Genomic DNA, 12,400 nt, shown 5'->3' with positions numbered 1-12,400 from the left:
AATGATAACTTCAATGGTGGCCCAAAAGTGGGTATATATATATATATATATATATATATATATATATATATATATATATATATATGAAAATAACACCTTTCAGAACTTCATTTTCTAAATAAAGAGGAAATAAAGAATTGGCCTGTACCACGAAAGCTTTAGGTCAATACTAAGTCCTTCTGTCCATATTTTCACCTTTCATAATTCATAAAAAGGGCAGTTCAGTGGCAGATTCAAAATTTGGATGTTGGGATTCTGAGTTGAAAAATAAGTTCTGAAATGCACATCCAACTCTCTGTATTTGTTTTTCAAATATATATAGGATTCCTGTAACGCATATCCAACTCTATCTTTATTTGTTTTTCACACATATATATAGGATTCGAGCACGAAACTCTGAGTTCTACTGAATCTGCAAACGCGCATTTTGATCCGCCACTGTTCAAATTCATCTCATTGGATGTTAGAGATATAACTACAGAGCTGGGAATTTGTCAATAACATGAGGGGTTGCACTAATATTAACAGAAGGTAACTGATCTTCAATTGCAGAAAAAAAAAAGAGAGAGAGATAAACATCACTGTAATACTAAATATATGAAGGTGTGAAGTCAATCCTATGAATCAATTTTACAAGAAAGAATTCTATTGGTGGTGTCAAAATCTAAGAAAATTATGGAAGTGTTATCTTTTGTGCGCAATGTTCTGGCTTCGTTCAACAAAGAATTTGCTATTTTTTCTGCAGAAATTTCTTCATCTGTTGAGCTTCTCTCCTTTGTCTGCACATCATAAAATTTCAACATATGGTTAAAGAAGCTATAGCTTGGGAAAGAATCGGGTGACTCCCTCCTCCACACAAGAGAATCATACAAAGTGCTCGTACCTGCTGGACTTGTTGAACTGCCTTCTTCACATTAATTACGTCCCAGAAACCATCACTGGAGCAAATCGACAAGCATGTTTTAAGCCAAAAGTATAGTTTATCTATTAATCTATAGCACGTATTGAAGAATCGGTAAGAAATGTACTTATTGATGTCCTAGAGTTCGACACAAGTAGTTCAAGGCAACCCATGTTACATAGATAACAAGATGAAAGATAACATACTTGAAAAAGTTCATTTTTTCTTTATTAATTTCGGTAGAGGGTGAAGGGGAAACGAGGAGAAGGGAAAAATAAGGATAGAGAGAGAATGAAACAGCTCTGCAGCAATACATGAAATGCCGTCAAATAAAGCTGGAATTACCTAGCTAACAGTGCAAATCCTTTGCTAGCTTGATGTATGTACAAAACTTGACTAATATAAGGTTCTGAACTGAAGCGAGCATCTTGCTGTTTAAGAAATTTGTCTCCGAGCATACGAGCAAGGTTTAAACCTAGTTAAGAGCAAGCAAATCAGTTGCTGGTTGATCATTGAGATTATACAGGGGATATACAAGCACAATAGAGACAAAAGTTCCCTTTTTTTTGGAAAGGATCAGAGACAAAAGATTTTACTCACCACATAGTCTTGTTTCCCCATCTTTTAAAGGATCCCCTGTTGCTTGGATACGCATCCTTTCAGAGTAACTAGTTATTCTGTGATCTTCAGTCATTTTTGTCAGCTTCCCGTCAATACTGCCTCAAACAAAAACAGAATGAATGAGTTTAAACTAAGTGCTTTATAATAAGTATATATCTTAAACTGCTTCTAAACCTTCACTGGCATGAGTTGACAAGGTATTGCATTAAGACAACTTATAGCTGCATAACATCTCACTAAAGCATAGTCCATACAAACATGAACTATTTACTGTCAATCAATCAACAACTGATCCTCAACTAGTTGGATCAGCCATATGAATTCTAGTTATCCATTGCGGTCTATTCGAACCCATTCTATTCTAATGCTAAATAGTATTTTGTTTTATAAATGAATTAAGGATGCTCTAAAAGTAAAGGTTCTCTAAATCTCCCACTATCTCCAAACTAACAATTTCTTTGATAACAATGGTGTTCATGTCAACTATGCACACATTGACTACTTACACCAATATAGATACCGGGTAACTCTACCCACTAAAACGTAGGCAGATGGAAAAAATCACCTCTATTTTTTCCACTGTTAGGATTCAGACTCTGATCTCCTATGGTTCATAATTCCAGCTTTATCGATGGCCAGACCACACCATGGGAAGCAGTCCAAGTTAACAAATAAGTCTTGAAACACATAAAAATTTCATGAAAACAGTGGACCCGATGCAAAAAACAATATTTGGATCTTAATCCTAATTGGTTGGTATTGCCTCTATAGAACCTTTGTTTCCATTGTGTTGTGTTCTTAGGATAAATCCACATCAAAGTTCAGTGTCACACGGTCACACCTACAAAACCGATGCATTTGGACGTCCATATAAGACATGGTGAAACCATTTCAGGCAAACTACTAATTTTTCTTCTATGCATGTTGTTTGGAACCTTTTGTCAAATTAGATCATCTCTAATCTTGTACGATTACAGATCCCGTCTACGACACTCATTTGATGAATATGTTGGGCTTTTGAGGCCCAATATTAACTCTGATATAACATTTTTGGTTTCACACAATGTATGATGAAATTTGCAGACTGCATATTAGGCCAAGTTAGAGCTACAACATATAACAGATAAATGGTTTATGTTTCTGTAACATTGCAAAATATTAAAGTTCAATCTCTCTAATAAAGATAAATGTCAATCTTACCAATTCAAGGCATAAATCTCGAAAGTTGGAATTCATAGTTCGAAGAATCAAGGTATTAGTCGTCTGAGCAGAAGTAATTGAGAAGATAAAACTATGAGAACTATAGAAAATTAGACAATAGATCATGCAACGTAAACAAAGATCATTATTACACACAATACTAGAATGAAGAACGCCAAAAGCAACCAAAGGCCATATGGAAATGCTGCCATGTATTTAGTAGTTAGAAAATGAAATTACTGATGAAAGTGTGGGGACGCACTTTACAACACAAGCTGAATCTCCAACATTTGCACATTGCACATAAAAGTTTTCATGATCATCAGCCCAAACCAGAAGCACTGTTGCAGTACATCCCTAACAGATTTGATTGTCATCAATAAGAAAAATATTAGTAAATCCAACAAACTAAAACCTTTTAACAGCTTTAATGTGCAGCACGAACTTAGTAATCAAAAAAACAATTAATATCCTGTAAGAATGCAATAAACATGAGAACAAGGGAAAGCGGCATCAGCGCATGGACTTAACCAAAAAATTCTTCTGCTCAACTCACAACATTCATATAAATAAACTTGTTACACACAGAGATAATCAGATAAAGCTTTAACCAGGTGAATAAAGCTTATAAGATATACTACAAAATAAGTCTAGGTAAAAACCTCATAGTGGTGATCTATACTCGCTTCAGTTTGAGAGAACGCTTCTCTAAGAACATCTGAAGCATCACATTGTGACAACACCCTCTCCCTTCTAAATGAATCTGACAAGATGCTAGCAACGATCTGAGGCATTATTCTGTATAGGGACAACAAAAAACCACGAAGACAAATTAGCACACAGGGGTGACAAAGAATTTGTTCACCTAGCAAAGACAAAGTAACAGTGAATTCAGTAAATCCAACTAAAGATTTAATTTTTAAAATTTCGTTCCAAAATTGCAATGAAAAAAGAAGATATGATATGATCCAGAATAAAGAATGTTTTCAAGAAAATTTTAGCCTATGCCATTTTTCAGCAGAAAAAACAACCAATTGCTTTGTGACTGTTAAATTGAAGAAAACATCATGTATGATTTCTTTGGGTCAACATTACCTTTTATTTTTACTGGTGGAGTTACATAACACAGTGATTATAACTTACTTGCTGACAGACGTTGCAGCACCAGCTCCTCCGTGTCCATCGCATATCCCAAACAATCCAAACTACAATGGCAAATATACAAATTTCTTGGTCATTATCTTTTGATTGGTAAGATAATATAAGCCTTTCAATTGTCCAAACCTTATCCGTCCCGGGAACAGGCCAATGGCAATAACAAACATCTTCCATAGGCAGCTTCTTTCCTCCTCGACGTACAGCCATGGCATCTGATGCGACACCAATCCCAAATGGGACCTGATGCTCACTTTGGGATCTAATTTGTACCTGGAAGATAAAATATTACATGACAATGAGCACCTACGTTCACGCCTGCAATCATACACTAGTTAAACGTTACATTTATTATTTCTCTTTTGGTTTGTCTGGAAAACATGTAAGCTTTTCTCAAATGGCAAACCGTAAGATTTTAAACCAAGCATAATGGTATAATTTTGTGATTAGTTGACTCCAATATAGGTTTTCCGCCCAAATATTAGTAACTTCTAAGTCACACAGCTCAAACTTTTCTTCATGATGTCTATCCGAAATCAAACCAGACTGTTAAATAGTAAGAGGTAACACATTTTAGAGAGATTTTCTTCTTTACTGCCATTGAAAATTTTTGGTTAAGTCACATAGGACTCAGCTTATGAATTGGAAATTATGATTGCCAGTCTTTTAGCTCGAGACAGGATAAAAAGCCTCACTTCAAATAGAAACAGCCAGGATAATATTTACCAGAATAAACACAATTATAGTAATAGTAACAGCTTAAACATGAATAGATACACGAAGAGAACTAAGGTAAGAACTACACAGTATTGTGCAATTAAAGACAATTGAATACAGACGATGGTAGGTGGCTTGAGAGGTCATGGTTGTTCACTAAGACTGAGTCTATACAACAGTACAATAAAAAAAGGCGTACTATACCAGAATATTGTACACTTCCTACTACAGCCTCTGTTCACTAACACCATGAGTCCATATAACAGTACAATTAAAAAAAAAAGGTGTACTATACCAGAATATTCAAAGAACTAATTTAGATTACAAGGGAAAAACCGACCAACTTTGGTCCAGATTTAGGTATTGAAAATTTTACCTTTCTGGTAATAAAACGTGTAAATTTTGAGCTACATGCAAAGACACATCCAAACACAAAAGCTAGAATCTAGAAATATCAAATTGTGGTCAAAGAGGATGGGTTCACTCCATAATGTTAGTTCCTTTATAGGCCATACTGTGCAATCCATTTTCTGGAAATATCAGATATTAGTTTTCTATGAAAGAACATACAAATGTTTTTTTTTTGATTAACTAAATAGTATTTTCAATAACGGTGATGTTCAGGGCAGTGCGTTCATGCACCTCAAGTAATTCATTGAGCACCCACAGCCTCCAGCAGCACTAGTATGGTATAAAGCCAACCAAGACTTAGCAGATGCAAAGAATTACTAGTGTCGCCTCTGTTGAGATTCAAACCTTGGTTTCAAGGTCATCACCTTGCACCTCTACGACCACTAAGCCACCCCGTCCGGAAAATTATTACAAGAAAATTTGATACGTTATTAGATCAACTTTTTATATTGAAAAACCAAGCTAGGTTTCCTAAACCACGTTTGTATCATGCAAAAAAGGTTATTTTAATCTGTTTCTAAATCCTACTTTGCTATTCCATATTCACCTTGTCGTGATTGGTTTCAACTCTCATTTAATCAGGCGAGATCAAATTAGCCATGTTCAGTTGAATAAGGGGCAAACTGCAATTTTCGTGATCCATCTGTAGCTAATCCTTGTATACCTATAACACTTAAAGCATCCAAATTTCAGTCACATGAAATGAGCCTATTTGGTTTCTTTCACAGGAAATATTAGTTCTGGAAGCTGCTAGAGCATACGAAGGACATCAGTGCCATAAAGTTTCCCTTCTTGATGGTGCTCCTTGACTATAGTAGCCCAATTGTTTTTATAGCAACTTCTTGGTCGTAAATTTTGCAACAAATAAATTTTATTAGCTTTTCAAATAGCCAGCGTTGGATATAATTACACATGAAAGTATTAGAACGCAAAGATACTCTGTCTCCATTAGAAATTGGTGCCTTTATTTAGAGGGGAAGGATCACGAAGAAATTGGTTGTCTTTTTTAATATATTTGTGGGAGGGGGGATGAGTCCATCTTCAAAACAAGAATCTTAGTAAAATGATAAATCACAAAGCCCATACGCACTTACAAATATTTGCGAAGTTGTGCCAAGCGTTATTATGTCTCCATTTGCAAGCTCAACTGGATCGCCCCACTGTCTGCTCCCAGAATGAGGACTATGGACAGCACGGGAATTAACTAGTGTGCCGTTCAAGCTACCCATGTCAACCAGCTCCCACCTCAATTTCTGAAACAATAGAAGTGAAATGTTCCTTCTACTTTATTTTCTTTCGTAAATAAATAACTAAGAAACATAACAACATGTTATTAACATCTGCCAAGATCCATATGAAACCACAGATTTTCAATGGGCGTACATTTATATTCCAGTTTATCATTGCATGCTTGCCAGAAATTTCTGAATCCTTGAGCAAGATATCACTAGGTGTCACTCTTCCAAGAGTAAGTGGAAGCCTAGATGTATCTGTTGATTGCATTGAATGTTGAAGTCCTTGACAAGGTCCCGAGATAACCTCCAGCATGAGGATGCTTCCTGCACTTCTAAAAGAAAAATATGATGACACTGTTTACACATACTGTCAATCAAAAGTGTATAACACATCAAGCACTTGTCACAGTGATAGAAGAAATTACTTTGATCTTTAGTATCTTTTGGAGCAAAATCTCCAAACTTTTCATTCTGTATTGCCACATTTGGTCTGTACTTTACATCTTCCGATCTTATGTGTTTCTGCTCTTCTGCTAACTGATTAATCACAAATGGACGCTTAAGCGTCTGGCCAATAGAAATATCTTCTGAAGTATCACAAACATCCAGAACAAAACTGTCGCCTGGAAGAAGCAATTTAAGTTATGATCTATAAAGAATAAAAAGCCAATCAACAAGGAAGGAAGCGTTATATACTATGCATTAATTGAGGATTTATGGAGGTCAGCCTTTGTTTATGAACAAGTCCCTGAGTCCAGGGTGAACCATAAGCCCCTTGATTCTGGTGACCGCCTGCATCGTGAGCATAACTTCTAGAATATTCATGACTCTGGCTTTCAATCAGATGCAAATCATCTGAAATAAGAGGCCTCTCTACATCATCAGCCTACATAAAAATATAGTTACAGCAATTTCAAAAGAATGCAGAAGAAGGGGGTGGGGGAAGGAAGAGCCAAGCTTATACTTTATAAACAAGAATTATGAAACAACTAAGAAGACATTAAGGTAACCACAGGATAAGTGGTAGCTCCATTAGCATCATTTGTAAGTGATTCAATCAGTCAGTCAATAGTAACATAATTTTGCATAGGATCAAGATAGTCCACACCCTACATGGAGATATTTTCTTTTCTTTTCAGTTTTTTTTTTTTTTTTTTTTGTGTGTGTGTGGTGGGTTTTTTTTTGGGGGGGGGGGGGGGGGTAATTAATTAGTAAATGCATTGAAATTTTTGTAAGGACTAAACGAACATTCACCAAAAGCAACGCCTAAAACAACCAAAGCATAACGTTCAAAAATTTATCTCTGCGCTTTTATATGTTAAGCATTGTCAGATTTTAGAAAGCCAGGACACTGGGACAAGGCAAGTACTAAAAAGTTTGGCTGGCCAACTAGATCTCTTAACAACTTCAATATTGGATGTCTTACAGTTTAAAAACAAGAATAAACTTGGAAGAGGTGGGCAAATAAAGTAAGAAAATATAACGTGGAAAAGGAACGAGTAGTGTAGACGTGATCAGACACCTTCACTCAAACATTAAAGTCAATACACATAAATTGTTGCAATCTATAGAAGCTCAGTTTCATCTTAAGAAGTTTTATCAAATTATAAATAGGAGTAGTAGAGTGCAGAAGAATTAATCCCTCACCAATATCCACGTAGTATACTTTGGTCAAAGAGTGATACTTGAAGAGCTGAATTATCTATTTATGACATTATGTTGATAATCTAGAGTCTCTAGGTGCTAATATGATCTATCAAATCATCTAGAATCTAGCATTGCTTTTTCAAAAAAAGACGAAATCCCTCCATCGAAAATTGAATGTGCATTTGACTTTCTTAGCATCAGATAGGAATCTCCTAATTAATGTTACAGTATTTACACACTATTATAACCAATAAAGCTTTAGATAATAGCAGTTAAACAGAGATTAGTTTCTTCTGTATAGTTATGCAAAGCAGAACAAATAATAGCTAATATTACCATAAAAATAATCCATAAAGACCTTAAATATTCAACTGTAAGATCCAATTAGAAACAAATGAAATATCAAGTGCTTTTTCAGTAACTCTAATAGAAATATATTCAAGAACACATTTAGATAGATAAAAATATACCTTTCTTAACACTTTAAACTTTTGAATGAAGTGATCACACAATTCAACATAACAACAAAGCAAGCAAAAATCCTAGTCAAGTCTCCCATCACCCATCAAAGATTTTTCCACGTGCTAAGAAAATAATCTTACCACACACAAAGAGACATCTTGACGAGATAATTAAATAGGACGACCCCACTTCAACAACTTAACCTTTTAAATGAAATAGTCACACAGTTTTAGAGCAAACATATGTCCTAGGTTAAAATCCTCACTAGCACTCATCATCAAATTTTCACATACTTACACTATGATAACGAATCCAATCTCACGTGAAGGGTGTTACATCATAACTAAGTAAAATTATCCCCATCTAGTAGCTTAAACTTTTAAATAAGGCGGTCACACAATTCAACCACCAAAAGTAAGTTATTACTTGAGTTTTCTACATCCTTTTGCAAGGTAAATGAGAAAATACTAACTTTCAGCAACATTTAGAGCGTCAAATCACCTAAAATTTTGTATTAGCTCAATAATCCCCTCTGGAATACTATTCCTAGAATAGACAACTGCAAACACTTCACTCTATCGACGTACAAGAGTAATGAGACATTGGCAACACAGACAACACCACCAACAGAAAAACATCTACAAGAGATTGTCGTAGAACTCTGGAACCTTTTCCTTTATGCTAATTTCCAAAAGTCATTCTTAAAAAAAAGGGTGCAATAGCATTTGACTTAGTCCTTGCGTCCATATGATAGGAATTATTACTTTGTCAACAATGTGTGTCACTGGTGCTTATGCTTGATTTTTTCCTTTTTCCGATAAAATACAGCCATTAAGAATCCTTATCAAAAAAAAAAAAAATACAGCCATTAAGAAAACAGTTAAAACAAAAGATCCATATAGGTGATACCAACTAGTTAGGACCAAGTCTTAGGGATCTTTTATTTAATTTTTTGGTAATAAGATGGGATTAAGACTTAGTAATTGTTGTTTAACCTGTATTAGGCCCATGCCAGTCAGGTCAGAGACAATCATGTCTATGTAAGTACAATTGAAAGGTTTAGAGAACACCTAATTTGCCTTGAAAGAGAAATTATTTAGTAGATGAAATTGGTGTGAAAAGAGTGAAATGAATATAGAGGATTAATTCAGCTGACCACACCTAAATTAGAACTAAGTCTTGGTCGATTGATCGATTGATATTGATTATACAACAGTGCATGATATCTAGGTCGCCATCTAGATAGTCAATATCTACTCTTCTTTTTTTTCTCTTGGGCCTTACTCATAAAAATAGAATAGATATCTAGATAATGAACTAAATATATTATATGCCTATGCTAGCTGAACCTCCTGAGCCGAGGGTCTATTAGAAACAGCCTTTATATCCTCACAAGGTAGGGGTAAAGTCTGCGTAAACACTACCCTTCCAAAACCCCACGATGTGAGATAACATTGGGTATGTTGTTGTTGTTGCTAGTTGAACCTGTCATTTCACTTCACATCACATGACGGATGAGGTAGGATATAGGTATTTGTAATAATTTTAGTACTTTCGATGGATTCTCCAAAAGCCTCAAGTGTACCTCTGCAGATACGTATCATGTCTAATACCACATTAGGGTCCCCAAAACGAAATTTTGAACTGTGAGTATCCAACTACTAGCAAGTAAAATCTCACCGGAGGTATGGGTAAATCACCTCTTAGAACCACCTAGGTGACTTACATAACAATGCAGTTAGCTCTTAAAGAAAACAAAAATAAGTTCCTCATTTCCTTGAAGCTTTAATTGCACTGAAGTTTTGGGATCGCATTGGTGTTCACAGTTCCTAATAGGGCATGAGAAACTTTTCCAAGAGTAAGAGTTTCTCCTGTCCAAGCTCGCTCGAAACTCATATGCAATGTGAAAAACATAGTCTCCCTTAATAAAGGAACCAGGCTGAGCTGCCCACTTTCAACCACTGAACTAGGCAACTATACCAACTTCCAAAATTAAGAAAGTTTCAAACTTTGCCATCCTCTAATATTATTGAGCAGAACCAAACATGATCCATCAATCACATCACCATCTTCTTAAAACTACAATCAACGAACTACACCTCAAGCCCAAACAAAGACGGGAATCCTCTATAATCTTTTCCTTCTATTCGGCCCCACGAGAACAATAAACCCTAGCAAATTTATTCCAAGCAATAAAAATTACAATCTTGTTTATATTTCACCCACATTAGAAACAAATATAATTAGAGTCAGGCATAAACAAGAATCAAAACCCTATGACCAAATTACAGAGAAGACCATTTCTTGTTATATTTGCAATCATCCTAAAAATTTTAAGGTCAGGCATAAACAATAAGCAAAACCCCTTCAACCCAATTGCAGAAAAGATCATTTCTAGGCAAATTTACATTTTAAAAAAAAAGGAAAAGGAGCTAATCTAACCTTGATGATGTTCTTGTGGCGAAAGACGGAGTTGGAGGAGACAGGAGTAGAGTAAAAGAAACGCCATGGCTTATACTTGCAGGCGATAAGGATAAATAAGAGGATCAAAAGGAGCATAACAAAAATAACAATAAAAATGCCCTCTTTCGATAAGACAATGTTGCTGCTGCTAAGAGTGGTCATGTTCATGGTATCATCAGCACCCGGCATTGCGAGAAGCTCGCTTTGAAAATTGAAAATGATGAGAGAGAAAAAACAACACCCTAAATTCTACTTCAACTCTATTCCTATTAAAATCCAATCAATCTTCTCTCGGCTTCGCGACAACCTCGCTTTGAAATGGTCGCATTTATTTTTCTCCTCTTTGTTTTCTCCATCCAAGAATGAATATAATCTTTTTTCTTTTTCTTTTTCTTTTTCTTTTTCTTTTCCTTTTTTGGTATAAAATACTGTAGTAATCTAAGTTTGATCTGATTTACTAGTAATATTAAAAGTATATGCATACACGTAGTATTATATAACTTGTAGAAGAAGTGAGAGAGTGGTTCTTTTGGATTTGCATTAATATACACACATGGAACTGTCATGTATCAACTATCTAAGTCGGGGCATTTGCATCTATACCCGTTTTTTGTGCCACATTTTAACTTGTGTCCGCTTTGGAAAAAAATTGCAAACGTACCCACTTTTTCGCATAACTTCTGCACACGGGGCTGAAATAGCAAAGGCAATCACGCAAAACTTCAGCATTCTAGTAGCCGGGCCTGAAGTTCAGCTCTAGAGCTGAAGTTTTTGTTTAGTGACTGGCGAAGTTTTTGTGTTGTGACTGGGAAACTTCAGCTCTAGAGCTGAAGCTTGGATAAAATTAACTCTTATATGAAGCCATTGGATTTGCTCCTCTCCATTGATCCAATTGATGAAGCCTTCACCAGCTATTAGTATTCAACCATTTCTTTCAATTGTTGCGCTTACCTAGATGCGGTGCTTGTCCCTCGAAGCGAAGGTAAAGACCAAGACATTGGGGATTCTGAATCTAACCGCATTTTCCTCAGGTCGAACGGCTATCGATCCTGGCCCGATGAGAAAAGGGTTGAACTCATACTTGCCTTAACCTAATCTACTTGGATCCCGGATTCCATTCCATTTCCATTAAGGCATTCATTCCCTTCATGTAAAGGAAGAGTTCAATAGAAGTCATCTCTCTGACACTGGCTGTTCTTTCTACCTAAACTTGTGGCTTCTTTCATCAAAGATAGGAGCTGAAGCTTGGATAAAATTAACTCTTATATGAAGCCGTTGGATTTGCTCCTCTCCATTGATCCAATTGATGAAGCCTTCACCAGCTATTAGCATTCAACCATTTCTTTCAATTGTTGTATTGACAATGCAATTAACTATTTGTAAATCAAGTGCATTATTTCTCTATTTCGTTGTTTTCACGTGAACGACTAAACAATATTAACCAAAAAATAAGCGCTATATTTTACACAGAAATTGTATAATGACCGTGTTGACTACCCAATTCTTTTCCACAATATTTTGCACTTTGATTTTGTTTAGATAACTTTACTGAAGTTTTATAGAGTAATATGGTATCTGATCAGAGAGA

The 12,400-nt window shown here is 35.5% G+C and overlaps 1 protein-coding gene across 1 annotated transcript; it reads right to left on the bottom strand.

The window, feature by feature from the left end:
• Positions 1–521: 521 nt before the first annotated feature.
• Positions 522–11,154, bottom strand: LOC107790556 (protein phosphatase 2C 70). The gene is made up of 13 exons (XM_016612492.2): positions 10,792–11,154; positions 6,937–7,126; positions 6,666–6,863; positions 6,389–6,564; positions 6,100–6,258; positions 4,007–4,150; positions 3,866–3,927; positions 3,385–3,520; positions 2,985–3,079; positions 1,502–1,617; positions 1,247–1,376; positions 884–938; positions 522–779 (listed from the first exon to the last, which is right to left on the bottom strand). The coding sequence occupies exons 1-13, from the start codon at positions 10,999–11,001 to the stop codon at positions 618–620; spliced, it is 1,833 nt and encodes a 610-aa protein (XP_016467978.1). The 5' UTR covers positions 11,002–11,154; the 3' UTR covers positions 522–617.
• Positions 11,155–12,400: the final 1,246 nt, after the last annotated feature.

This window comes from Nicotiana tabacum, chromosome 7, assembly GCF_000715075.1.
Source record: "Nicotiana tabacum cultivar K326 chromosome 7, ASM71507v2, whole genome shotgun sequence".
NCBI lineage: Eukaryota > Viridiplantae > Streptophyta > Magnoliopsida > Solanales > Solanaceae > Nicotiana > Nicotiana tabacum.
The sequence above is the reverse complement of the archived record's forward strand: the minus strand, read 5'-3'. Positions and strand labels throughout refer to the sequence as shown.